General features: G+C 39.9%; 6 protein-coding genes across 14 annotated transcripts; 4 read left to right on the forward strand and 2 right to left on the reverse strand.

Annotated features, from left to right (window-relative positions):
* Positions 1-487: 487 nt before the first annotated feature.
* On the forward strand, positions 488-2,139 carry LOC129589414 (zinc finger protein 706-like). The gene is made up of 3 exons (XM_055484175.1): positions 488-732; positions 951-1,016; positions 1,517-2,139. The coding sequence occupies exons 1-3, from the start codon at positions 664-666 to the stop codon at positions 1,607-1,609; spliced, it is 228 nt and encodes a 75-aa protein (XP_055340150.1). The 5' UTR covers positions 488-663; the 3' UTR covers positions 1,610-2,139.
* Positions 1,873-4,725, reverse strand: LOC129589413 (ras-related protein Rab-24-like). 3 transcript variants are annotated; one of them, XM_055484173.1, is made up of 9 exons: positions 4,339-4,725; positions 3,670-3,951; positions 3,451-3,530; positions 3,313-3,381; positions 2,829-2,975; positions 2,661-2,760; positions 2,536-2,586; positions 2,367-2,426; positions 1,873-2,216 (listed from the first exon to the last, which is right to left on the reverse strand). In XM_055484173.1, exons 2-9 carry the CDS (start codon positions 3,722-3,724, stop codon positions 2,149-2,151), a joined length of 630 nt encoding a protein of 209 aa, XP_055340148.1. In that variant the 5' UTR covers positions 3,725-3,951; positions 4,339-4,725; the 3' UTR covers positions 1,873-2,148. The 3 variants fall into 3 exon arrangements, with proteins under 3 accessions (XP_055340148.1, XP_055340147.1, XP_055340149.1); XM_055484172.1 differs by lacking the exon at positions 4,339-4,725 and adding an exon at positions 4,144-4,328; XM_055484174.1 differs by lacking the exon at positions 4,339-4,725 and adding an exon at positions 4,144-4,328 and having other exon boundaries at positions 1,874-2,216; positions 3,469-3,530.
* A 400-nt stretch (positions 4,726-5,125) lies between these two features.
* Positions 5,126-9,217, forward strand: LOC129589412 (homeobox protein extradenticle-like). Its single transcript, XM_055484171.1, has 7 exons — positions 5,126-5,862; positions 6,384-6,457; positions 7,687-7,787; positions 7,954-8,118; positions 8,222-8,412; positions 8,530-8,665; positions 8,761-9,217. The coding sequence occupies exons 1-7, from the start codon at positions 5,627-5,629 to the stop codon at positions 8,875-8,877; spliced, it is 1,020 nt and encodes a 339-aa protein (XP_055340146.1). The 5' UTR covers positions 5,126-5,626; the 3' UTR covers positions 8,878-9,217.
* A 588-nt stretch (positions 9,218-9,805) lies between these two features.
* On the forward strand, positions 9,806-14,793 carry LOC129589411 (solute carrier family 25 member 36-A-like). 3 transcript variants are annotated; one of them, XM_055484170.1, is made up of 10 exons: positions 9,806-10,250; positions 10,378-10,405; positions 10,478-10,520; positions 10,579-10,643; positions 10,731-10,778; positions 10,896-11,074; positions 11,137-11,203; positions 13,230-13,498; positions 13,865-14,008; positions 14,261-14,793. In XM_055484170.1, the coding sequence occupies exons 1-10, from the start codon at positions 10,214-10,216 to the stop codon at positions 14,335-14,337; spliced, it is 957 nt and encodes a 318-aa protein (XP_055340145.1). In that variant the 5' UTR covers positions 9,806-10,213; the 3' UTR covers positions 14,338-14,793. The 3 variants fall into 3 exon arrangements, with proteins under 3 accessions (XP_055340145.1, XP_055340143.1, XP_055340144.1); XM_055484169.1 differs by having other exon boundaries at positions 9,812-10,250; positions 10,579-10,628; positions 10,689-10,778; XM_055484168.1 differs by having other exon boundaries at positions 9,808-10,250; positions 10,579-10,778.
* A 420-nt stretch (positions 14,794-15,213) lies between these two features.
* On the reverse strand, positions 15,214-21,858 carry LOC129589371 (putative histone H3.3-like type 3). Of its 3 annotated transcripts, XM_055484110.1 has the most exons (5): positions 21,300-21,858; positions 21,151-21,212; positions 16,508-16,979; positions 15,982-16,090; positions 15,214-15,548 (listed from the first exon to the last, which is right to left on the reverse strand). In XM_055484110.1, the coding sequence occupies exons 3-5, from the start codon at positions 16,967-16,969 to the stop codon at positions 15,496-15,498; spliced, it is 624 nt and encodes a 207-aa protein (XP_055340085.1). In that variant the 5' UTR covers positions 16,970-16,979; positions 21,151-21,212; positions 21,300-21,858; the 3' UTR covers positions 15,214-15,495. The 3 variants fall into 3 exon arrangements, with proteins under 3 accessions (XP_055340085.1, XP_055340084.1, XP_055340086.1); XM_055484109.1 differs by lacking the exon at positions 21,151-21,212; XM_055484111.1 differs by lacking the exons at positions 21,151-21,212; positions 21,300-21,858 and adding an exon at positions 20,016-20,278.
* Positions 15,804-24,187, forward strand: LOC129589369 (2-phosphoxylose phosphatase 1-like). Of its 3 annotated transcripts, none has more exons than XM_055484108.1 (5): positions 15,804-16,117; positions 21,408-21,548; positions 21,621-21,788; positions 22,309-22,688; positions 23,103-24,187. In XM_055484108.1, the coding sequence occupies exons 2-5, from the start codon at positions 21,425-21,427 to the stop codon at positions 23,904-23,906; spliced, it is 1,476 nt and encodes a 491-aa protein (XP_055340083.1). In that variant the 5' UTR covers positions 15,804-16,117; positions 21,408-21,424; the 3' UTR covers positions 23,907-24,187. The 3 variants fall into 3 exon arrangements, with proteins under 3 accessions (XP_055340083.1, XP_055340081.1, XP_055340082.1); XM_055484106.1 differs by lacking the exon at positions 15,804-16,117 and adding an exon at positions 19,469-21,343; XM_055484107.1 differs by lacking the exon at positions 15,804-16,117 and having other exon boundaries at positions 21,103-21,548.
* Positions 24,188-24,493: the final 306 nt, after the last annotated feature.

Raw genomic sequence — 24,493 nt, forward strand, 5'->3', positions numbered from 1 at the left:
CCAAAGCTGAGCTTAATGTAATTTTTTAAAAAATTCTGTAATTTAATCGTTTTTGACAATTGTGTTAACATTTCCAAATTCTAATAAATTAGCCTTAATTAGGGATAATGATTATTGATTACTTAGTTAATTTTAATGACTCCTTGGCTCGGCTCAGAAACTCCTTGTACTGTACATGTGCATTGTGCAGTGCGCCTGAGTGACTGCACTCCCCTGAGTACGGTGATCGCAGACTGCTTTTAAACCACTTTAAACCTACGATTTGTCATCGACAAAACTTTTACAAAAAAGTTATCTGCATCAGTATGACTGTACCTCTGACAGGCTCTGAGCATGCGCTTTGGCGTCGCTAGTCTCGCTACCAATTGTCGTAGTACGTAGATCTATTCAACAACTTCGTGAATACGTTTTCTTGGACACTCCACAGTTGATTCGTTTTTTGTGTTAAAAATCTCACGCATCAAGCTCTATCAAGCTCAGGGTACGTCAAGCAGTTCGCTCCATCATCGCCAAGGAAAGTCATTTGTGACTTGGTTGGGGTTTTGTTCGGGTTGTTGTTTACGATTTACCGTTTTTCTTTAAATCCTTTTTTTCTTTCTTCAAACATTTTGTACCGTATTGCAGAATTCAGAGCCGTTTATCTGCAGCTTGAGAGTCGCAGACATGGCTCGAGGACAACAGAAAATCCAATCCCAACAAAAAAATCAAGAGAAGATGGCTAAATTGAAAAAGGTAAAATCTTTAAGCAGCACTGCTGCGCTGATTTAATCAGTTTACGTTTTGTACGTCAACTGATCTGTAAAACGTCGCTCACAAGTCACAATAGAATTGCATACTTATTTTTTATAGTTCCGTTTTCGTAGTCTTTGCGGTTTTTGAGTCTTATCATGGCATCATACATCGGTTCTAAAATACCTTTCTCTGATTTTTTCGTGCTTTTCCTTTTTTAGCAACAAGGATCAAGTCAAATCGGGACAGCGGCGGCTGCACTGAAACACAGTTGTGCTGTTTGTAAGGTCAGTCACTGCGTACTGTATAGATATTAGTGGGTACCGCGTAATGAAGGCTTTTCACCGTTGTTGTTACGTTGTATGCTAGTTTACACGTTTTAAACCTTATGTGCGTATCTCATGTAACAGTATTAAAGGGTACAAGCACTGGTGTAAGTCTGAATATTAACAGATATAATATAGTGTTATTAACAGATACGGTATATGTTCAACAATAAAAAAAACGGATTATCGACCTCAAAAAGTTTTGTTTTTTTATTTAATACTGTTTGTGTTTTATGTTTTTTATGTAATCGTTGTTCATATGGCAGGCAACACTAATTCGATGTTTTTTGTTGTGATCTGAGTCATGACAAGTTGATTGAAGTTTTTTTTTAATAATTCTGCTGAGTTGTTCACCAACATCAAATAGTGGTGAAGTTCCAGTGAAAATAAATTTCCATATTAAATAACTAATATGCAACAAGTATGTGCATAGTCAGAGTAACCCTAAATTTTGTCTGTAGTCGCAAATGCCAGATGCGAAAACATATAAACAACATTTCGAAAATAAGCATCCCGGAAAAGAGCTTCCTGCGGAATTAAAAGACGTCCAGTGAGCCTGGTGCAAAGGATTCTTCGATTTCGATTCCCTGCCGACGATGGATTCCAACTCAGTTTATTTGTGGATGCACGAATGAGTGAGAAATGTTTTTTGGTTCGACTTGCATACTTTCCACAGCTATAGTTCATGCAATCTCTGCTCATTTCAGCTGTAATGCTTCGATTTGTTAGTCCACGATATGATGCGATTTGTACTATAATTACTGGCACTAAATGTGGTATTGAGCTAATGATTGTAGGTGAGAAATTATTCTATGATGTACGAGTACGTAAACGTATGGTGAACTTTTATGTTTTTTAATAAACTGTCTTCTAAAGAAATCTGTATTTTGGGCCAGTACTGTAATACAGTATGACAATGATTTAGAATGGAATTAATGAATGGAACACTCCTGTTATTTAAAAAGCTTTGTGAGAAAAATCGGCAGGCCTGTATCTAGTACTTCCATTCATTAGTACTTAAGCTCAAACTGAAAAAATCAACAATAAGCGACTTGGTTGATACAAAGCTTGGAAAGAATAAGAATCCCTTCTGTCAACAACATCCCCATCGCTTTTTTTTGACATTTCCCGTTTTTCGAAGTATTATTCGTGAGGAATTTTCTGGAAAAAAAGGGTATGTGATAGTAGTCTGTACTCTTTACCTCAGTTTACTGTTAACCAAAAACAAATAAATATACTACGTTTATAAACAGACATTTATCCGTAAAAAATTGAGCGTGCACCAGACTGTTCGGTAACCACTTTACGTACTGCGTGTCCGATAGGAGCTGGAGTTAACGAATGCTTTGGCAATATCCAAAAACAGTTCACCTAATAATAACAATGATGACCACGTCTTCATCGCCTTGCCTTGTGCGGATAAAAACTGTAATTAATTTATTAACCCCAGACAGAGTAACAATCTGTTCCGCAGACATACCGACGTTTTCCCCTGTTATGCTCGATGTTTCAACATATTCTCCGCCGTTTTCTAAAACATTAGAACCTGCTTTAAACTATTAAAAATACAGTACGCTATGACACTTATATGTGCCATTTTTGTACCATCCGCAAATTCTCGGGCGGTGTGAAAGTCCACCTGCCGGTTCGCTTTGTCGACTTCTACTTTGTCCTTCTTCGTTCCACATAAATAAATCTTGCAGTTCTAAAACAGTGAATTTTCATTGGTGAAACAAAATCAGAGAATCTCCCGAGTGCACTCTGTTGATATACTTCTTCATTGGTTTTCAGCTCTGCCATCCAGAATTTTACGCGTTCAAAACTGTCTTCATCTGTCAGATCAAAGCATATTATTGCTGCCCAGGCTCCACGATAAAACATCTTGGACAAGGCTTCGTACCGCTCACTTCCCGCGGTGTCCTGCAAGATTAGCTTTCACTTGTTATGGGAGTTTCACACGGAAACACTGAATTAACTGAATTCTCACACTGCGATTATAAAATTCATACATAAATACTTGTTCTGTACAAAAAACTTACAGTAGCATTAACAAATAACAGGTATTGCACGAGTATTGTTACAGTTGTAAGGAAAATTCCATTGGGAGTAACACAAAGCGATAGCAGATAAGAACAGTACGGTAGTACTAATAGTCAGAATCAACAGCAGATCCGAAGATCGGAAGAGGCTTCCGGTGCACCCTAATACTATTGACTTTCAAGTTGTAAAAAATAAGAAATTAAAGGCCTTCACTTACCCAAATGCCCATTATGACTGAATCCGTACCGACATCAACCCGCTTGGCAGCGAATGCAGCACCAATTGTCTGCAACAACATCATATCGGACATCATTTTCTAACCAGAATTTTAAAAAAGAACATAACTGATATTCACTGTCAATCTTATTCTTGCCGTCTGATATGCTGCAGCGCTGTGCTTTTCGTTTACAAAACGATCCACCAGACACGTTTTACCTAAAAAACGCCTTCACATTGATATGTTATTGTATTAAAACCCGAAAAGACGTGACCGAATTTATGTAACTGATGCAATAATTTCCATCAAAAAGAAATAATGAATTTATCGTCTATACTTTGCATAAACTGTGCTCACCGGCATTGTGACGGCCTAACAATACAACTTTTATATCCGGACCCGCAACAGCCATTTCCGTATTTTCCTTCGCTTTAATTTCCTCGAAAAGTTATTACAGGCGGCTAACCACCGCTTTGATTTTTCAGGTATCGTCAAAATCAACTCCAGCAGTCTTTTAACGCGCCATTGGTAACATCAGGTATTCACAATTTCACATACAGATGTCGCAGCGTGGTTCACGACAAAATCGACAATCTCCAGGCAGCTTCCCATCGCTACATCGATGAATCATTTGATTACCTAATAAAATAACTAAAAATCGGAACGCGATCGGGAAAATTTCATTCATATAGATGCTAAGTTATAGTTCTGTGGTACAGCTTGCGAAATAGGAAAATTAGGTACAGACTTGTAACTTCAGTGATTCAATCACTACGTGAACCCCCTATACATGTATAAAAACAAAAATAATAGATCAAGCAGAATACTAACCACTTTAATCTGCCAACATATGCTGTAAGCATGTAAATCGCATTCCAAAAAATGTCATACAGCGGCAAGCATTTGCGAAAATTATTGCAACTTCAAATTACTAAAGGTTTATACATTTTAAATACAAAATACTGATAATAGTATAGCAAGTATCTCAATATGCTATATTTAGTACGAAAGCAAGCCCCAACATACAAATGACTCTCCACCACTGCGCTCATTTGGTCCGCACGAATCACGATTATCATGAAATTCATAGAGGCTGCGATAAGGCTACATTATCAAGGAGAAACTGATTCTTGACTTCTTGCGTAAACAAAATCTGCCCCCTTGAACAGATATCGAAACTTTGAAGAAGACAGATATACGTAAACAGTCAACTGGCCAATGCGAGAGTAAACATTGCAAACCATTTTCATCGTTAGTGGTGATAAAATCTTCCGCAATGTCGATAAGATTCATCAGAATTCAAAATGCGCAGTCACGCATTTACTGTACTTAATTTAACTGTAAGCGCCATAAAGATACAAATGCACTCAAATTTAGTACATACAATTACAATAGGTATTGTACAGTACTTATTTACACGTGTGGTTCAAGATAAAAGGATAATTAATGAATAAAATGATTAATGTACGTATTTATTTGTCCTTAATTAATTAATAGGGATACCGGTAGCTCTGGCTAATAGTGGCTATGTGGGGGAACTTGGGAAGCAGTAGATCTGACTTCGAGCGCGTGCTCCTGAGTCCACTCTGCTGTTGACCTTGAATTACTTACTAAATTCATTGTGTCAAATTGAAACTTTCAAATTAATTATTATATTAATTAGAATCTGGAGATTATCATTGCTCAATGTCATCATTGTTGCCAAACGTCTGCATTTCCGCCCGGGTAGGCGGCACAGAGTAGTCACTCGCCACGAATTTTCAGTGAACGGACAGAGAGAGCAAAATCATACAACTCCACCGACAAAGGAAGACAGACAGACAGACGCATGCGTAGACAATATTATTTTTGAGCACGTATGAGTATTTGTGTACGGCCGCGGAGACTCCATCTGATGGTGAATCGTGCCAACATTCAGCATGTCCATGTGCAGCGCTTGCGAGCTGTGTGAACACCTAACTTGCGCTCATGCGTGTCCTTAACCGCTCGGACTCGGATCCCATAGATGCGCTTCGCTTCACCAGTCTGCCCCACTGCTCCGCATCCTCTGGGCTCTCACTTGCTAACACAGCAGTTTCTCCACTGGCAGTCCAGCGGATTTTCTTATCTGTGTCATTTTATTGTTTCTTTTGTTGCTTTGTAGCTGCAGTCTGAAGAATTCGTTGGCTGCAGCATCCTTATGCATTTTCCCATATCTTCCGGTACATTCAGGAATATTTGTTAGTGTTCTTTTACTTTTTATTTTATAACACGTACAGAAGCACCACATGGGAAATTAGCAAGTAATCTGAGACTGTGCATATCAACCATCAAAATGGATCGTTTATCTGAGAATCAGAATTTCTTCTCGCACTACGACTCAGCATCCCTGTTTGGTTCATCTGCGAGCATGATGTATGGCCAGGCGGCTGGCAATCCAGTTCCTGTCTCATCCACACCGCAGCTTGGAAGAAGTTCCGATCTGTATGGGAAATCTCCACAAGACGTGGCTACTCTCTTGCAGGATTTGATGAATATAACCACGCAGAGCCTGGACGAAGCTCAGAGCAAGTAAGTAGCAAATATGTACAGAAATTACAGTACATTCGTGACTTATTGTTAAAATCTTGCCATAATTATAACATAATAATGACTAAATAAATGTCCTCAGTGGCTCACTCAACATTTTATGGCGTGTGATACTGTCATGCTTTATAATAATATTATAAAACATAGCAGTACTCACATCATAAAACTTAAACAAATAAATAAAATAAAAAAATAAAATTTAAAGAACTGCATATGAACTGCATCTACTGTAGCTTATATTAAAGGCAGCTCTTTTGCATTTGGTTGTTGTCTGTCAGCCTGCCGCATCGCCACACGTCGAGGCATCTTTAATGCAGCTGTTTTTAGTGAGAATTCGTTAAATCGTTTTCTTTAAATGTACACATATCTATATACGCGTACATTTCGTGTTCATCTGAAATTTAATTTTCTTGTATTATGTCTCAGTAGCTTGCACCTGTGTTAATTCAATTGATTGTTCATTAAATTGATCAAGGTAATGACCACAATCGTTCTCGTTGCAGAAAATTGAATCTCAACAATCATCGCCTCAAGCCAGCTCTGTACAGTGTCCTTTGTGAAATGAAAGATCGTACCGGTACGTCTTGAAGCATCTTCGTTTAATATAAGCATACAGCACATGTCATAGTAAACTGATGAACATAAACTATGAAACTATTACAAACGTAAATTGTCGCTGCAAAATTAAAGCGCTTTATATTTAATTTTATTACCGTACTTCATTACTGGATACAGATTGCATGTTCCGCGTACATTGTGCGATATTTTATGTATAAAAGTTAAATTACGTTCAGTAATATTTTACTTATTACAATATTATCGTTTTTATCTCTGTTTTTTTACTGTCAGCTTTATTCATCTGATTATGAATTCCAAGAAGACTCTAGGTGAACTTGAGTTTCTGTTAATAATTCCAGTAATGAATTGACAACTGTGAAATCCATACACAATATTATTTCTCTGCAGTTTTATGGGTGCTAAATCGGTTTTCTAGAAAATGCTTAGTTATGTTTTCATACATATTTTCTCGAATAATTCTCATGCTAATACTAATGAGTGATTAAGTAATAGCAAATATACAGGCATGCTGTTGACAATAAGCCGGTTCTGAAAACTAGATATGATTCAGCGGCGGTATACTCTGTATTTAGTGTCAACATATTCCTTGGATAATTTAGAAATATTGCGATCTTGTATCGTGCAATATTCGATCAATACTTTTTCATCAGCGACGGCTGCATGCATCCATGCTCTTTTAAATGTCCATGGATTTCAGTGGTACAGTAACTTTCAAAGTGTGCTTTCAAGTATAAAACACAACAATTTCTTGAAAATGGCACCGCCTAAGTAAGCCGAGACACTTGAAAGTTTGCTCAAGGAAGATGGATCGTCTGTCGGATTATAAAGTCAAGATGGTTGTAGCTATTTATCATGCTTTCTCATTGGTGAAATTTTAGAGTGGCTGCGCTTTCAATTCCGGCTTGCATCCAGACGGCATAACCGTGCCGAAAACCTGAAAAGTGCATATTTAATTGCAAACCTGAATTAAATCAATAAGAAAAGATATTGTGCTAGCTATACATTGAATACCGGCTGGCTTTTCTCTTTTCCAGCTCCTTTTGAAAAAATCAAGGAACACCACTTTTGTAACAATGAAACACATGGTAGTTAATTTTGTTCCAATTCTGTACCAGATTGCTGTAATCAAAATACCGTGCCAGTATAATAAACCGGTGCGATCGTTTTGCCACTCATCTACTGTACGTTACTAATTAACAGTACTTCAAGTACTCGTAACATTTTTAGCGTTATCCTTGCGGAACATTCAGGAAGATGAGCCGCCCGATCCACAGCTCGTGCGTCTGGACAACATGTTGATCGCTGAAGGAGTTGCCGGACCTGACAAGGTACCATTCACATAATCTATTGAAATTAATACCCTTACAACATATTACGGACCATGCGAAACTGACACCGTTCATGGGACCACGGTAAAACAGTAAAACCTTTTACAGTTAGCGGAAACATTACGCTTTTCGCGAAACCGATCTATGTTAGATTTTGGATTTTTAGGCAGGAAGTCAAGCTGCCAATGCTATGGCCACAGCTGGCGTTACGGCGAGTTCTCGTGGCTCTCCTGGAAGCGAGTTTGGATCTCCTATTGAACATAGCGAATATAGGACCAAATTGGCTCAAATAAGGGGGATATACCAATCCGAACTGCAAAAATATGAAGCGGTAAAGATATTAATTAGAAAAATCGTCATTGTGTTATGATTACATCATTATGTACGCTGCCTGACCGGCAAATAAAAAGAGTAATTTATTTCTGGATTTGCAGGCGTGCGCAGAGTTCACGGAGCATGTGTTGAATCTGTTACGAGAGCAAGGTCGTACGCGCCCGATCACGCAAAAGGAAATTGAGCGAATGGTGTACATTATTCACAAGAAATTCAGTTCAATCCAAATGCAGCTCAAGCAGTCAACCTGCGAAGCGGTCATGATACTGCGATCGCGATTTCTCGATGCCAGGTACTTTAAGTGACAGTATTTTTGTATTTCCCGGGGAGTACATTTACGTGCATGTGAACTTCTTGAAGTTCAATGTAGTTTACGCTGACGGTATTGCTGACTGTATTTCAATTTTAGGCGAAAGCGCAGGAACTTTAGCAAAACAGCAACGGAAGTGCTGAATGAATACTTTTACTCGCACTTAAATAATCCGTATCCCAGCGAAGAAGCCAAAGAGGAGTTAGCGCGTAAATGCTCAATTACTGTTTCGCAGGTACTTCTTGTTTGCACCACAAACGAAACATCTGTTGATAAAAGTTTTGCTTTTGTTTTACGACTACGTACCGTTAACGATGTTCCATTTTCCAGGTGTCTAACTGGTTTGGTAACAAACGAATTCGATACAAAAAGAATATTGGCAAAGCACAGGAAGAAGCCAACATGTACGCAGCTAAGAAAATGCGGAAAGATACCGGCGATGGGTAACCTTGCCCAGTATTATTCACGTACCCACATTCTCTTTGTATTATAATTTTATTATTTTATCTGGATTTGTTGCATATTTATACATATTGTCAATCGTTAAATACAACTGACTGGCACCACTGTACGCTCTGCGCGATAATAGTAACTTTTTCATTATTTTGCTTGACCTTTTGTTGTATTTTTTTGTTATAAAGGGCTGTACCAGCAATTTCGCGAATATTTTAAAATGCTCTAATTGTTAATTAAGTCCTTTCGTTTACTACAGCCAAGAGTAATTGATGCTGTGTACCGTTTTATGCCCATGCTCCGTGCAGGCTCTGCAGATTAACAAAAAGGAAACACGCGATTAAGCAGTTCGAGATTGGAAATACCGGGTGCCTGTTGTAAAGAAGCCCTTGGTCTGCTTTTTGCACTACTATGAACTGATTAGAATTTTTAAACTGCGTCTGGAACATTACACATTAATCAGGCTAACCATGTCAGATACCGAGAGTACGTAGCAAAGTTATTGGAAACTGCATTTTTTTGCAACAGAAATGGTCGAAATCAGCAGAAGTGCAACTTACGTTAAAAAACTCCTGCATATTACAGTATTGTATGCCGACCTTGTGGCCTTTTTGATGCATATTTTTTTAACTTAATACTTTAGAACCATTTTGTTACCGCACGCAGTACTAATTTGAAGTGCCGGTACATGTTTGCTAACTGATTAATAATCACAAATCAGCGAAAAATTTATTAATTTATCCATAAACTAATTTAGCGATAATACTAACCGCATTCCCTTTGTATTGTTCCCAATCCCGATTGACGCAACCGGATTAACGAAATACGACGGGAATGCTGGTCAATCGGTTAAACATTTACACTACTACGGAGGTACTGCCGTTTTTGTTACAGTAGTTTCGTTTCGCTGCGGCTGCTCGGATACGATCGCGATCTTATTCGATACTTTTTACAACCTGCCGCATCAGTCGCACACACTTTCGGCACGTGTTCGCTGTAGTACGACTCACGAGAAGATTGCAGTTAGGTTAGAAAGTAAAAACGGTTTGATAATCATTTACTGGTTTTAATTTGTGTACATAAATCCGGACTATTTAGAGTTCATGGTGATGAATTAAGCTGTGCCACAGGACGACCGTGAACTTCCTGTGTAATTTGGTAAATGGTAAAAAACTTTCTCTATGCAATCTGGAGCATTTCACTGCGATGCACTTGTGGGTTTGTGCTGCCTACTACACAGTCTGCGACTCTACGCTGAATTTTTTACGCTGCTGCCAGTTGCTTTCCTGCATCCGCTGAATCTGATATATCATCCATTCACACTCCATCCATGGATAACCGTGATGCGGACCATGATACATTAGCATGTAATTACCTGTCTAACCCTTGTCCTTTCTGTAGTAACATAAATTCACATCCTGGTTGTTTTGAATATCTGTTGTGTAATGTGCAATGGGACTAATTAACCACCATTTGTGTATGTGATGCCCTCAGACACGCTAGTTCATCTTGTGGCAGGAGGGTAAGTGGTGCGCATTGGTACTGTTCTTCTTTGAAAGTGTCGATATTGAGCAAGGTTCTCTGCTTCCCGCAGCGCTGGAGGAACTGCTGGAGCTATCGTTACCTGTCCGCTGGAGGTACGTGTGCGTCTGACGCACTTAGTCTGCGCCGTTGCATCACTGATTGCATTTTCAGGTCGTCAAAACCCGTTTGCAGTCGTCTGTGGCCACTTTCCAATTCCAGAAGCAAGCAACACACTCGTATGTTCCTCATCCAGTAGCACAGACGTGTTTTTCCTCCTTTAGTCACTCAACGGCCGATGTTTCTGTTGCGCATCATCCTTCCAGAACCCTGCGGAGTTTCTTCGCCAATATGACGATCTATCGGTGTTTACGGTGAGTCTTGCAGCGTTTGAGCAAAGGATCGAGGGTTTGTCTGGCGATTCGTGTACTGTCAGTGTGATCGGAAGGAAAGTCTTTCCAGTGATAACGCACGGTGTGCTGCTCGTGCAGGTACATTCTGGAAACGGAAGGCGTGCGCGGACTCTTCAAGGGGCTGGGCCCCACGGTGGTAGGGGTCGCCCCCTCACGTGCTATTTACTTCTCAGCATACTCAGCCTCCAAATCCTTCTACAACGACTATCTGCCGCCCAACAGTCCGCTGGTGCATATTTGTTCAGCTGGATCTGCAGGTGCGTCCGCGTGTCTGCGAAGACAGACCAGCGCGTTGCTTTTCAATGTGTTTTCCTTCCAGGTATCGCAGCGTGTACGGTTACCAATCCTGTATGGTTTGTCAAGACGCGCTTGCAGCTCGATCAGCGGTAAGTGTGGAAGAAAACCTTTTTCTGATGTAATGGCTATGAAAATTAATATTTTTGAGTGTGTGTTCCTTGTCCTATTTAATTTTAGGGGCATTACAGGATGCGTTATACTTAATGTGGTACTGTTACTACCTTAGAATAGAAATTGCATTTTTCGCACTGACTTTTGACTAATGATTTTGTACCTTTGCTTGGATTGCGCGTCCTAGTGTTTTTTTCAAATTCTGTTTTCAAAACCCGTATAGGTCTACAGAATAGCAGTGAAGTATTTTAAGAGTGTTAGACGTTATCTTAATGATAACAGTTTTGCTATTTTCTCTGGCTGTACTCGCAGGGAATTCAACTTTCCCTTGACGAGTGTGTGTTGATTTTCGAGAAAGAGTGGTTCAGTTTTGAGGCATTATTTGACTGCGCTTGCATTACATAATTGTTTTTAATGTTAATTACGTACCATTGTAATTTTTTAACGTGACCGCCACATTTCGTGCAAATCCAGGTTAGCACTTTAACAACCTGTATTTCACTAATGAGTTAGCTTACATTTTGTTTTTTAATAGCTTTATTTTGCACAACATCGAATTTATTTCCATCGATTATTTTTTTAATCTGCGTCGTATGTTTGTTCGGAGACCAATTCATTTTGTGATGATCCATCAAAGAGCGGATTTACGATGTGTCTTCGCAGCTTATCAGAGCACCACTGGATCAGGTTTTGGCAGCTGCCACAAAGGCAAGACAATCGTCGTACTGTCGGTGTATTCGGAGTACTCAGAATATTTTTCTTACGGTGTATATGTAATGGCATTTCTTTGTATTAATTTTTTGGCTTATTTCGTTCGCAGGTCGATTTCGCGTTGCGAACAGGATGCGCGTAACTTACGATGATGCTCAGGTTTCATGGGGCAGCTGCCACTAGCAAGACAATCGCTACCACCCTTGCTTATCCACATGGTATTCTTGCCCAGTAGTACTCAGAAATATTTTTCTTACGGTTTGTATTTATGTAATGGCATAATTTCTTTGTATTAATTTTTTGGCTTATTTCGTTCGCATTGGTCGATTTGAGGGCGAACAAGATGCGACTTGTTAACTTACGTAAATATGCTTCCTCATTTTGAATAGATCGTTTGTTCACTTTTATAGTATCATCAAGTTTTAGTTGCGGCTTTATGTAAATTTTTCCATAGACTGCAACTGTAGCACGCTATTTCGCAGAAAAGTAAGTTAAGCCCTGGACGAGACGGTTGATAGTGCTAAATAGTAATAATTGTAAATGTCTCTTTACGATGGCCAGTTGGTTTTGAATGAAAATGTTTTGCAGAAGTGGCAAGAACGCGACTAAGACAAGAAGGGACGAAGTACAGAAAATTTTGGCAGACGTTATCAACAGTTGTGAAGGAAGAAGGTTATCGCGGCCTTTATCGGGGACTCACTACACATCTAATACGGCAGATACCAAACACAGGTACGTCCTCGTGGTCGCCCTGTACGTTTCGCAGACATGTGATGCAAATCTTAAGTTACCGAACTGGATGTTATCTGACAACCGATTTAAGTCTGAATTACAATTTTGGAAGATTTTGATATTTTAAAAGATCCGTTTTCCATGCCGCATGATACTTTTGGCATTGTCAATTACAATTGCATTGAGATGGCTTGCTATAAGTGACCGATAAATTACAGAAGGACGACTCATAAATATTTTTGTCGTTTGCAGCAGTTACGATGGTTGTATATGAAACGGTAGTGTATCTGCTATCCCGTTCGAAGATTGATCCAGCGCAGGAAGACTAATGTACTATAGTTTAAGAATGTTCTCATGTGGCAAAGAGGATCTTCTCCGGGAAACACGAGCGAATCTGTGATTCGGTCCCAGTAACAGACCACGGTATCTTTCGATCGTGGCTGCCAATTTCTGCATGCTAACTGAAATGAGTTAGCAACAATTTTGTGTACAATTTAACACAATAGCTTCGATTTTGCTTATCCATCGAATTTATTTTTTTAATCATTGTTATTTTTGCAGTAAGGACGGAGGATTAACCGCTTTACGATGTGTTAAGCAGATCTACTCACAGACTGGCATACTGGGATTTTACAAAGGAATATCTGCGTCGTATGTCGGTGTGTCGGAGACCATTATTCATTTTGTGATATATGAATCCATCAAAGAGCGGATTTTGGCCAGAAATCTTCGCGTTGCTTATCAGGAGCGTACCACCGATGATTTCCTCAGGTTTATGGGGGCAGCTGCCACTAGCAAGACAATCGCTACCACCCTTGCTTATCCACATGGTATTCTTGCCCAGTAGTACTCAGAAATATTTTTCTTACGGTTTGTATTTATGTAATGGCATAATTTCTTTGTATTAATTTTTTGGCTTATTTCGTTCGCATTGGTCGATTTGAGGGCGAACAAGATGCGACTTGTTAACTTACGTAAATATGCTTCCTCATTTTGTGAATAGATCGTTTGTTCACTTTTATAGTATCATCAAGTTTTAGTTGCGGCTTTATGTAAATTTTTCCATAGACTGCAACTGTAGCACGCTATTTCGCAGAAAAGTAAGTTAAGCCCTGGACGAGACGGTTGATAGTGCTAAATAGTAATTAAATGTCTCTTACGATGGCCAGTTGGTTTTGAATGAAAATGTTTTGCAGAAGTGGCAAGAACGCGACTAAGACAAGAAGGGACGAAGTACAGAAAATTTTGGCAGACGTTATCAACAGTTGTGAAGGAAGAAGGTTATCGCGGCCTTTATCGGGGACTCACCACACATCTAATACGGCAGATACCAAACACAGGTACGTCCTCGTGGTCGCCCCGTACGTTTCGCAGACATGTGATGCAAATCTTAAGTTACCAAACTGGATGCTATCTGACAACCGATTTAAGTTTGAATTACAATTTTGCAAGATTTGGATATTTTGAAAGATCCGTTTTCCATGCCGCATGATACTTTTGGCATTGTCAGTTACAATTGCATTGAGATGACTTGCGATAAGTGACCGATAAATTACAGAAGGACGACTCATAAATATTTTTGTCGTTTGCAGCCGTTACGATGGTTGTATATGAAACGGTAGTGTATCTGCTATCCCGTTCGAAGATTGATCCAGCGCAGGAAGACTAATGTACTATAGTTTAAGAATGTTCTCATGTGGCAAAGAGGATCTTCTCCGGGAAACACGAGCGAATCTGTGATTCGGTCCCAATGCAACAGACCACGGTATCTTTCGATCGTGGCTGCCAACAGTCAATCCTGGCACAACTGCATTTTATTAGAACTTCCGGTTTTAACTGTTCATTTATGTGTGATACAAATTTTAATTGGACATTTTTAGGCTGGGCAGTGACGGCAGATGTGTGCTGTACATGCGCTCGATGAGTGTACATAGATTAGTTTGATCGGGTTTGTTATTTCTTCCTCGCTGAATACATGGTTGTTATTCCTTGTGTGCGTTTAACCTCAACCCGCTGTGTCAAAACACACCCACTTTGAGGATTTTGTGCCTTTATATCTTTTATCATTATATGTTTGCTCAAATGGTATTTTTGAATTGGACATGAAAATGGAATCTGAATAAAAGCGCTTTCATTTTCAGATAGTGAAAGTATTCCAAGAGGCTATGCAAGTACCGCACAACCAAATTACCATAGAAGCAGTCTCTTTTTCCTTTACGAAACAAAACCGCACGCGCGTTAAACAATTGAATAATCTGTTGAAGTACGCAACATTCTCATCCCTGTATAACACAGTTAAATTTTGTATCGTACATAGTAAAAGAAGCGAACAAGAGGGTTAAAAAATAAACACAGCTCTAAATCGAAAATCGTCGCACATTAGGTTTCACTGTGGTTAACGTATGCAACCCGTCCGCTCAACGTATTCAGTTCGATCGCCGATTCCCGCACAGGCTCAGCCAGAATCTGGTATCCGATAGTATGCGGCTGCGCTTCCAGTCCCACGTCAATGTCGGCAATCGCCACCGCCCGACGCAGCTGCCGCAATTAGTAAGTACTAAGTACTCAAGAATACCGTATACCAGATCCAGACCTAGACAATATAATTTACAGAATTACGTAATTGTGTAATTACTACTGCATCAGGAGTTACTGTTTGCAGTCACAGTCACGCCAGGCGTCTCTCGGTGTAATAGCATAAACACGAGGGCCTCAACGATCGAGTAAAAGGTCACTTCCCCACAATGGTAGAGGTCAGTTGCTCTATGTAATAGGTTGGACTATAATGATAGACAAAGAACTTCCACTGCTTTTTATCTCCTTATGATTATTCGTTGGTTGTATAGCGCAACATTCTTTGGTGACCATAATCCCGTCGCACTGAAATAAAAATGACACCGATAAAAATATGCTCCAGGCCAGTGAGTCAAGCGACCCACCCGTGCACAATAAATTTCATTATAGACTTGCGGTATGTCAATGTATAATTTATTTATTGTATTATGTACCAGTTCACTTTGATATTGGTAAGTTGATTAAACTGAAATAAGTGAGTGAGCATATGGCAAGTCGTTTATAATGAATATTCTTAATTTCTGAATAAGCAAATATCTACAGTAGAAACCTTGCATAGAGTAGAGTACTGTACTGTAGTTCCTATTGACGACTGACGAAAAGCATCTGTCATGCGATTCTTGCTGATGCTTTTGCTTACCATTAGGGATAGTTCATATAAACAGTTTTATGTTGCACCCCACATGTTTATTCAATTAGAAACGGAAACTGATCGAAAACTTTTGCCGGAAAAACCTACGTTTCAAAGCCAAGGTGATATCGCGGGGCATGACGGTGATCCTCCTTCCATGGATCGCCAGGAGGTTCACGTCCTCAAAGACACTAACCAAGAAATGTTCAGCGGCCTCCTAAACGTACACCAAAAGGTTACTACTGTACGTATTTAATATCGTCAACACAATATGAAATCATTGAATGAAATTCACAAAGTCACTGCTGCACGATAAGATATTCGATAGCATCTATCAAAGATGCAAAACACGGTGACTTGCAGAAACAAAGCTTAAATAAAATAAACAAAAAAAAGCTAAGTCAGTTAATATTTGTTTTGAGATTTCTACTCCGATTTAGGGATGTAACAGTTTTCGTCAACCCTTGCTTGGCCTTATCCGTTAATTAGGATTAAGTAATAATCAAGTAAATTATGGATACAGAGTACATCATCCATGTGCCGTAAATCCGGGAATTTTGTTTATTTAATTTTAACCTGAGAATTGTGTAAGTTGCTACTTTGAGTTGTTTTAGCTGCAGGACTTGTAACGTACCTGTATCACTTGCAACGCGGCAGCTTGAAAGCGTAAATTAGCTTTAAACATTTTCTGTGTTATTTCGCGGACGACGCGTGCGAAGGAGAACCGCGGGATTAGGTTGAAAGTAGTGTTTTGCAACCTACGGATTTCTCGCAGCACCAACACTCCCGGCTTGCGACGTCGGGGCTTGGGAATTCCCTTGCGTAGCGCCTGGCCTCTGTTGCCCGAGAGAGGGTTGGGTCGCCGCGGTGGCGATGGTGACCTTTGAGAACCATTTGAAGAGCTCGGTCCCGAAGGCGACGGAGAAGGAGAACGCGCCATGTTTACGTTCCGCCTACGTGGTGGTTGGGTTAAGTTTTTTCGTGGTGCGCGAATTTGACGGTTAGAAGAGCGCGATCTAGAACGGCTCCTATTACGAGCAACGTTCACAATTCTCTTCTGTGGACAGCGGGCGGCCTGTTTTGGTGGCCGTACCATGGCGGCGCAACTGAAATACCGGAATGCCAATTAAGAAAATAATAAAAGGGGCTCATCTAAATTAAAGTACTAGCTGATAACGGCGAGCTTTCGCTCAGTAATATTCTGGGCCTTGGATGGCGAAAGGTGACACTACGGATGCGTGTTCCACGAATAAGCCGTCATAATATCTACAAGCCCAACCTCGGCCTCCGGCCTCGGTCGGGAAAATGTAGGATTGAATTTTGATTATTGTTTATTCTATAACTGTTGATAATGATTATGGAATTATTGATTAGCAAACTTTACTATAAAGCCTGTAATATGACGAACTGCTACCACCCTTCTGCATACCGGCAAAAATCCCTACCCTCGGTCTAACCGGAGGAAATTCCTACCCGTGTGTCTAACCGACGAAAATCCCTGCCCTTTGTCTGACCGGCGAAAATCCCTACCCCTCTGTCTGACCGGCGAAAATTCCTACCCCTCTGTCTGACCGGCGAAAATTCCTACCCCTCTGTCTAACCGGCGAAAATCCCTGTCCCTTTGTCTAACCGGTGCAAATCGCTATCCCTCTGTCTAACCGCCGAAAACCCCTACCCCTTTGTCTATCCGGCGAAAATCCCTGCCTCTTTGTTTGACCGTAAAAAATTCTTACCCCTCTGTTTATCTGGCGGAAATCCTTACCTTTGTGTCTGTTCGGCGAAAACCCCTACGCCTGTCTAACCGGCGAAAATCCATGCCCCTTTGTCTAACCGGCGAATTCTCTACCCTTTGTCTAATTCTCTACCCTCTGTCTCACGGGGGAAAACCCTTACCCCTATCTGACCGGCGAAAATCCCTAACTCTCTCCATTAACCGGCCACAATTCTGTGCTGCAGTGTCCGCATGCTAAACTTTGTGCTAAACTAAACTTTAGTTTGCGGAACCGTATAAGCAACAATGGTATGGCGAAAGTCCAGCCTGATGCAGCGAGTGAATGTCAGCATAATGAAATTTATTTCTTGTGCTGAAATAAATTTATGGAAAAATGGAAGAGCACCGAAACACCACTCTTCTAATAATCAGTAGTATAATTAATTATCTAATTAATAATCCATAAGAATAGTAATTCACTCGAACAATAATTCTTCCTCTACTAATAATCTCTAGCATACCGCGAATTGTTAAAAATCAGAATGTCACGTGCAAAAATCGAAGCCACTGTACAAATAAGCAGGAAAATTACGCAATTAATTTTATGAAATTTGGTGTCTGGAACTTCGAAGTAACTTTCTACCACAATCTAATACGCAGTAACGATTTTTGCGATTATACGTAAGTTACCCGTTGCCATACAGATAATCACGTTATAATGTTGCCCTTTCCTCTTTCCGCCAAAAAAATTATAATGTACTATCTACCGATTCCGATCGCTCTACCGATTCCAAAATTTCGACAAACAGGAGTTTTAAATTTTACTGATTACTAATGTGCCGCAGTTTTTATGCCCCAGTTATACAGCTATGCTGTGTCAGCAGTTTGCGGTCAAAAATATACGCATTTCCGCCAATCCGCTAGTAATTATTTTAGGATTAGCCAATCAGGAAAATTCGTTGTAGTCATGTTTCGTAATTCGAAGAAAGGGAAGATCGAAAAACTAAAGTTGTAGGGACAAACTACAGGACTTTAGCCGTTTTTTAAGCTATCGAGCGAAATTCAGCGCCGAACGGTGTTGGAGGAAAAGGGAGAAAAAAAACGGCGAAGTTAGCATTGTATATAACAAGCCCAACCTCGGCCTCCGGCCTCGGTCGGGAAAATGTAGGATTGAATTTTGGTTGATTGTTTTATTCTATAATTGTTCATATGTAATGATTTATGGAATTATTGATTAGCAAACTTTACTGTAAAGTCTGTCATATGACGAACTACTACTCTTCTGTATATCCGGCGAAAATCCTTACCCTTGTGTTTGACCGGCGAACACCCTTACGCCTCTGTCTAACCGGCGAAAATCCATGCCCCTTTGTCTGACCGGCGAAAATCTCTACCCCTCTGTCTCACCGGGGAGAACCACTTACCCCTGTCTGACCTGGGAAAATCCCTAACTCCGAGTTTAACCGGCCTCAATTCTGTGCTCTTATGTCCGCATGCTAAAACCTGTCTTGCCGAATTGACATTATTTTAAAACCAATCCGAATGCCGAAATTTCCACCTGAAACAATCAGTAAATGCGTCCGCTTGCTAAAATTTTTTTAATTTGACATGGTTTATTTTTATTTGGTGATCACGTTTGTCAACTGCGCAATCGGTTTTCCAGCCAATTATTATGATGACTGATTTTATTATTATCAGTATTATTATTCATAATTGTTATTTGTTTATTTCTGATAGTAATATTTATTATTCCTTTGTTTAGGTGTTACTTTTTTCTTTTCAAAACTGAGTGCAGAACTTTATTTTGTGTTTTAGGAATAATATTTCTGTTAACAGTATTGGTTATTAAATTATCGATAAAACTATTATTTAGTTTACGGAACCGTATAAGCAACAATGGTATGGCGAAAGTCCAGCCTGATGCAGCGAGTGAATGTCCGCATAATGAAATTTATTTCTTGCGCTAAAATGAATTTATGGGGAAATGGAAGAGCACCAAAACAGTGAAAACACCGCTCTTATAATAATCAGTAGAGCAATTAATTATCTAATTAATAATCCATAATAATAGTAATTCACTCAAGAAATAATTCTTCCTCCACTAATAATCACTAGCATACCGCGAATTGTTAAAAATAAAAATGTCACGTGGGAAAACCGGAGTCACTGTGCATATAAGCAGAAAAAATACGCAATTAATTTCATGAAATTTGGTGTCTGGAACTTCAAAGTAACTTTCTACCAAAATCTAAGACGCAGCAATGATGTTTCCGATTATACGTAAGTTACCCGTTGCCTTACAGTTAATCGCGTTATACTGTTGCCCTTTCCTCTTTCCGCCAAAGAAATGATAATGTACGAGTACTATTGCTCTGCCAGTTACAAAATTTCGACAAACAGGAGTATTAAGTTTTACTGATTACTGATGTACCGTAGTTTTTATGTCTCAGTTTGCCACGCTGTGTCAGCAGTTTCCGCTCGAAATATGCGCATTTCCGCCAATCCACTAATAATTACTTTATGATAAACCAATCAGCAAAATTCGTTTTGGTCGTGTTTCGTAATTCGAAGGAAAAGAAGGTCGAAAAACTAAAGTTATAGGGACAAACTACAGGATTTTAGCCGTTTTTTAAGCTATCGAACGAAATTCTGCGCCGGACAGTGTTGGAGGAAAAGGGAGAAAAAAAAACGGCGGAGTTAGGATTGTATGTATAATATATATAATAATAACAATAGCGTGTGGGGGCGGCCGAATGTTCCAAACTAATCGAACCGTCTCGTAGTAACAGGCGGAACTAAATTTAAATATTGTATTCAATCCTCAAAGTATTGCAAGAAAATACGTGGTATGTTTTCAGCAATATAGATATAACCAGAACTACCTGATAACGTAATTTCGAGAAGTATTTATTACTACGTACAGATATGTATGTATGTATTTATAGTTTTTAAACTTCGGAAGTTGTAGGGTAGAAATAACGATTCTTACAAGCAGCCCCAGCCGCACAAAGTAGAAATATCCAATTAAAACACAAAACTAATTGCAAGGTGGACAGTTGTTATTGTGTGTTGTTCTTACACTGTCGCCGCAAGGGCCTTCTTTTCGACTACACTATAGTAGTGACCAGTGACCCAATGGGGCATTCAACCGCCGTATTAAATAAAAACTGTCTGGGAGTGATGCAACAGATTCCCTTTTCTCAGGCAGTAATTTATGTATTTCTAGCTGTACTTTCAGCAAATTTCGACGAACGCTAATGCTGTTGCATATCACTACAAAATTAAACACTATTTTCACTACAGTGACACAATCCACTACAAAGAGGCTACACAACAGTCCTTTGGCTCTTTTTGTGAGTGTACTTACACTACAAACTGCAATTGATAATTATTATCAACTCAATCTTGTATACAAGATTTGTGCAGATCCATTAGAGCAAGTTGTTGTTTACTTACGCCACATTACATTACAGGCTGTACTGTACATGATAATATTATTTAGAACCACGTATCTGTAGTTACTGTATGAATGAAGTGCACGTATGTACGCGGTAAAGAACCGGTACCTTCCTTCCTTATTAATGAGTGCAGCTGGTTGTGGAACGGTAACATGTGAGGACGAACGTGCCTACGAGTTACGACATTGTGACGGTAAAAGGCTGCAAGTGAATCAGAATTGGCAACAAGAACATCGATCCGTATGGTGTATACTCACGCGAAAGAAAACATCGGACCTGATAAACACCACGCAGTTCGAAGGCAACACAATATCATGCCGCTGAAAAGTGGCAAGACGTTACACTAATTTTGTCTTCTTCCAAAGGCGGAAGCGGACAATCCATGGACATGCTAGGATCAGCAATGAAGCGTCGGCGGATAATTATGACAATACTGTTGCTGGGATTACTATGGACCGTGCTGCTGCAAGTAATACCCGGCTTTTCTTTCTTGAATTTGACGGAAGGCAAGTACAATGTAGCGGTATTTCGTAGCGCGTTTCCTCACGTTATCGTCTTTGTCGTTCTCTCCCTATCAGATGCGAAGAATGCGGTGTCCACTGTGATCAAATTGATTACATTTCCCTTTTCCTGGCTCATGCCGCGCAAAGTAAGTCACGGTCCTTGGATTTCTCATCTGGAGCAGAATGAAGGGGAGGAACAATATGATCGGATTGAATATTACTGCGAAGCTCCAAAATTTCCAGGTAAAATTCGCGCTGTAATTGGTATCAATAGAAGTATGCAAAGCATACTTCTATTGATAATAAAACTGTACTTTACCTGTATTACAGTTAACGATAGCATGGTAAACAACTGTTTGGTTGTTCTCGCTGCAGTCTGCAGCTTGAGCTTATTCGAAGGAAATTCCCCTTTCTCCCTTTGCGAGTAATTTTTGCGAATTTCCAAATAATGCAAGGCTTTGAAAGGGCTGGGCTAGGCTCGCACAGACACTCGCAAAAAATCTGCCGATTGAGGGAATCGAACCCACAACCTCCATACTCTAAGGCCGAGAGAGGCACCACTAGGCTATCGGCAAAGCATACAAATCTAATGAAATATTCTATCGAACGATCCTATAGAGAGCGGATGCCGCTCTGACAGCTTCATGGTAAAACTGTCTGCGCTGTTACTTCAAAAGTTTTTCAAAATGAATTGGCGTCTGGTCATTATTTCCATACATGATACAAAATATCTTTATGATTATTAACAATTTTTTCCCGACAGCGTCCGTTCTCCAAAACGAGAAAATACTGGCCATGCAGATGCTGATTCGGCATGGAGATCGCGGAACGTTGTTTAACGTAACGGAGCTACCCCATAAATATTGCCCGTACGACGAGAGCTATTCTCTTCCGGACGTTGTGCATTCGTATTACGAAATGATATCACTGTTAAAAATTTCGGAAGAAAGTATTTCGCATTTCGGCTTTGCTCCCGAGAGATCTTCATGTGCCAGTGGACATCTCACCAGTAAGGGAGTTCTGCAGCATATTCAGTTAGGCTCCGCGGTGCGGCGCCGGTTGGGTGGTTTGGCGGAGAAGTGGATCACTCCCGAAACGACGGTGTTTTCCACATTGTTCCCACGAACATACCAAAGTGCTTTGGTATGTGGACTGAGGACTGCATTGCCAGCTAATCTTTTGTCACTGACTTATTTTTGCCAAAGTTGTCGAAGCATTTGTTTCGTTGCTGCTAAAATAGGTATTGATTTTTTGAAGAACATTTAACTTTGTTTACTGAATTACGCATGTCATAGTGTGAAAACGTAAACGGAATTGTTTTTATATCGACTGTATATTATCATTAATTTTAGCGATGGGAACGATATTTTTTTCTGTCGTAGAGTGCATAGTCTTAATCAAAATTTTTAACGGTATACGTGTGACTTGCTGGTTATCGGGGAGCAGTTAAAACTTTCAGGTTTATACAGCATGATCACAACATGTACATAATAATTATTTACCGTATATTGCAGTACGCATTAATCAGATAAAACATTATTGTTATAATGTTTGCAGGCGTTTATGCATGGTTTGAATCCGACAACTAATCCGAAAATACCTCACAGTGTGTTTTTTGCCCCTCCGGACGAGATTCAGTTTTGCTCTTTAGCCAGCACATTTGAATGCATAAGGGATAGTAAATTATTCGGGGAATATTTCCGCTTGACCACTGAATTCTTCAACAAAGATCGGGAAAGCACAGCCCTGATTACCACGATACGGAATCTCCTCACCGGACACCTGGATAAGCCGTTAGCGGTGTGGCCTGTTTACGTATTCGACGTTATATTGCATTTTGCTTGTCACGGCGGACACATGCCGTGCTTTGATGGAACCTGTCTTTCTTACAAAGAACTGGTGGGTGTATTTGAAGTACTGGAGCAGCTGGCTGAAAAAGTGTCGCGCGAACCGACCCTTCGTAAATATGCCGTTGTCGACTCATATGGAATTTTGAATAAAATCATGGGAAATCTACAGAAAGTTGCAGAAGGAGCAGATGACGCCAGCAGATTCACATTGTTTTCCGCTCATGATTCCACCATTGCCCCGGTACTTCATGCGCTTGGCTTGCCGTTTCAAATCGCAATTCCCTATGCTAGTTATCTGGCTTTTGAAATATATTCCCTGACGGAGGGGAGCACTCAGGAGGACAAATACATTAGAATAATATATAACGGAGAAGACATGACACGAAAGTCTCTTTTTGGACCACACTGTGGTAAACAAAAACACCGGTGTCGGTTTACCACTTTCCAAACATATGTCGAGGATCAACTAAAGGATGAATTCTGGAGCATATGCAATAAAGAACTGGGATAGAAACTGGCCTTAAGATTGATTTATTTCCTGTGATATCAGTGATGCGATCAGTAGCACATAAATTACATGCACAGATTGTTCTGCGCATAATTTTTGAATTGAACCGTGGTATGCGTAATGTGGAAATTTGGGAAATGATAACTTTCATGGAAAGTCTCCTCTTTGTTGATCAGGGTAATGGTTGTTTTGTGCTACGATATTAAATTTGTTGTTTTAGTTCGTTTTTATGATGCGATTCTCGACTGCTGATAAAGGGTTGTACAATATCCTTTCGACATCAGTGATGCAATGTGTAGTTTTTAGAAGAATTAAATCGAAATAACTCATGCAGTTCAACCCCGGGCATAAGTTTTTCTGAATTAATGCAATTTCCGTGGAGACAACTCTTCATAATAAGTTCAGAACACATTCGACCACTAGGTCGAATGTGTTCTGAACTTATTATGCTTAGCATTAGTACTAGTGCGTTTCGCAACAACAAAATTAATTTACACAACTTGGGTCAGTCTGCGATTGCTCTTTTATCAGGCGTCATCTTCAAATATGTAGGGTCAGTGCTACATATGGCCATGGCTGTACAAGTATAC

This window comes from Paramacrobiotus metropolitanus, unplaced genomic scaffold, assembly GCF_019649055.1.
Source record: "Paramacrobiotus metropolitanus isolate TYO unplaced genomic scaffold, Prichtersi_v1.0 Parri_scaffold0000034, whole genome shotgun sequence".
Classification (NCBI taxonomy): Eukaryota; Metazoa; Tardigrada; class Eutardigrada; order Parachela; family Macrobiotidae; genus Paramacrobiotus; species Paramacrobiotus metropolitanus.